This window comes from Poecilia mexicana, unplaced genomic scaffold (assembly GCF_051168715.1).
Source record: "Poecilia mexicana isolate PSO_F unplaced genomic scaffold, ASM5116871v1 scaffold_2, whole genome shotgun sequence".
Lineage (NCBI taxonomy): Eukaryota > Metazoa > Chordata > Actinopteri > Cyprinodontiformes > Poeciliidae > Poecilia > Poecilia mexicana.
In genome coordinates this window covers 16,408,875-16,410,697 of record NW_028263371.1, presented here as the reverse complement: position 1 = coordinate 16,410,697, position 1,823 = coordinate 16,408,875, and the positions used below count along the sequence as shown (strand labels likewise).

Here is a 1,823-nt window from a genome sequence, read left to right as displayed (position 1 = left end):
GGCCCCACTCAGCTACAAGCCTGCAACAAAGGAATTAGTGCACACACTTCAATGGTGTGTGCAGTATTGTTCCTTCAAACCACAACAAAGACTCAGGACACATGCTGCCCAGCTGGCTAAGAGGCACTGAGATCAGTTTCCTTTTTTGCCTTATACTTTGTTCATCAAGAGGCAGAGAGTAACTTTGTTACAGTAAAATAGAAAAAATTAACAAGAAGATCAAGTGAGAAGCCACATACACACTGTTCACGTGACGTTGCCAAGTTGCTATGGATGAGGTAGGTAGGGAGGAGTTGTTGTTATGATCTGTTTGCCAGAAAGAAATAAAGTGACATAAAGAGGAGCTACAATCACAGAGCTGTCTCGGCTCTGATCTTTCATGGTCTCTGATGATGGAGGTTCATGATGAAGAACTTTGCTTTCCACAACTCAACACCTCCTGTAGAAAACCAGCAGTTCCATGGCTCAAAGCTGTGTTTCTGCAGTCTGTTCTCTCTTTCAGTTGTGTGTTTTCTGTGTCTCTAAATCTACTTGTTATCATTTCAGTCTCCCATTTCAGGCAAGGGAACATATATTTTCCTGTTTGTGGTGATGATGATGATTTTCCTAGCAGCAAAGAAGCATAAACTGTTTGTCATGTTTTTATTTATTAAAATCAACATTGCATACAAACTGTAGATTTATATGAGTTTTGCTTGGTCACTTTTACATCTGTCAGTGCTTTTGTTTAGTATTCTGTTTTCCTCCCCAGGCAGCTTCACAAAACCACCAACTTCCTGCTTCTGTCTCTGGCCATATCAGACTTCATGCTGGGCCTTGTGTTCTTTCCAGGTGAAGGTAGCAGACGAACCACTTGCTGGTTTCTTGGTGATGTTATGTGTTTACTGTACATGCACATTGTCAGTATGATAACCTATATCTCAATTGTAAATATCGTACTGATATCTGTTGACCGCTATGTAGCTATATGTTACCCTCTGCATTATCACAGGAGAATCACTGTGACAAGAATACGACTGTGCATCAGTCTGTGCTGGATTTATTCAGCTTGCTACAGCATTACATTTGTGAAGGATGGCTTCAGTGGACAAAAGGCTTCTTGTCATGGAGAGTGTTTGTTTTTAATTGACTTCAGTGCCGCAGTTTTAGATCTTATTGTAGCTTTTATCACTCCAGTTACGGCCATCATAGTTCTCTACAGCAGAGTGTTTGTAGTGGCCGTTTTTCAGGCTCGAGCCATCCGCTCCACTGTTACAGCTGTGTCCCTGCAGCGTTCAGCAACAGTAGGAAAATCTGAGCTGAAAGCAGCCAGGACTCTTGGTATTTTAGTCATTGTGTTTCTGATATGTTTCTGTCCATTTTACTGTGCTGCTCTAGGAGGTGATTTCTCGTTTAACATGTCTGCTGCTGTGCTGTGTCTTTTCTGCATCAACTCTTGTCTTAACCCTTTAATCTATGCCATATTTTATCCCTGGTTTAGAAAAGCGGTTAAACACATTGTGACACTGAAGATATTCCAGCCTGGCTCCAGTAAGGCCAATATACTGTAGAAAAATATTCAACTGTGTAAGTAAATAAAACCTTCTTTCACGTTAAAAGTCCTTGAAGTATTTATTTATATCTTTTGAAAACCAGTCCAATAAAAGTATTCACCCACTTGGATGGCTTACCTTTTTTATTGTTTTTATAAATAATAATAATGATCAACAAAATTGGGCTTTAAACTTTGTTTTTCCAAAATGTCTCTTTCATTTGGATGTAGCTGAGAACCAGATGTCTCAGCTACATCTGGTTGTGAACTAGGAACTGGAACATCCTCCACC

At 40.0% G+C, this 1,823-nt stretch overlaps 1 protein-coding gene across 3 annotated transcripts; it reads left to right on the top strand.

Annotated features, from left to right (window-relative positions):
* Window positions 1-352: 352 nt before the first annotated feature.
* On the top strand, window positions 353-1,550 carry LOC148160521 (trace amine-associated receptor 9-like). 3 transcript variants are annotated; one of them, XM_088003921.1, is made up of 2 exons: window positions 353-463; window positions 752-1,550. In XM_088003921.1, exons 1-2 carry the CDS (start codon window positions 390-392, stop codon window positions 1,548-1,550), a joined length of 873 nt encoding a protein of 290 aa, XP_087860047.1. In that variant the 5' UTR covers window positions 353-389. The 3 variants fall into 3 exon arrangements, with proteins under 3 accessions (XP_087860047.1, XP_087860046.1, XP_087860045.1); XM_088003920.1 differs by having other exon boundaries at window positions 353-559; XM_088003919.1 differs by having other exon boundaries at window positions 353-581; window positions 732-1,550.
* Window positions 1,551-1,823: the final 273 nt, after the last annotated feature.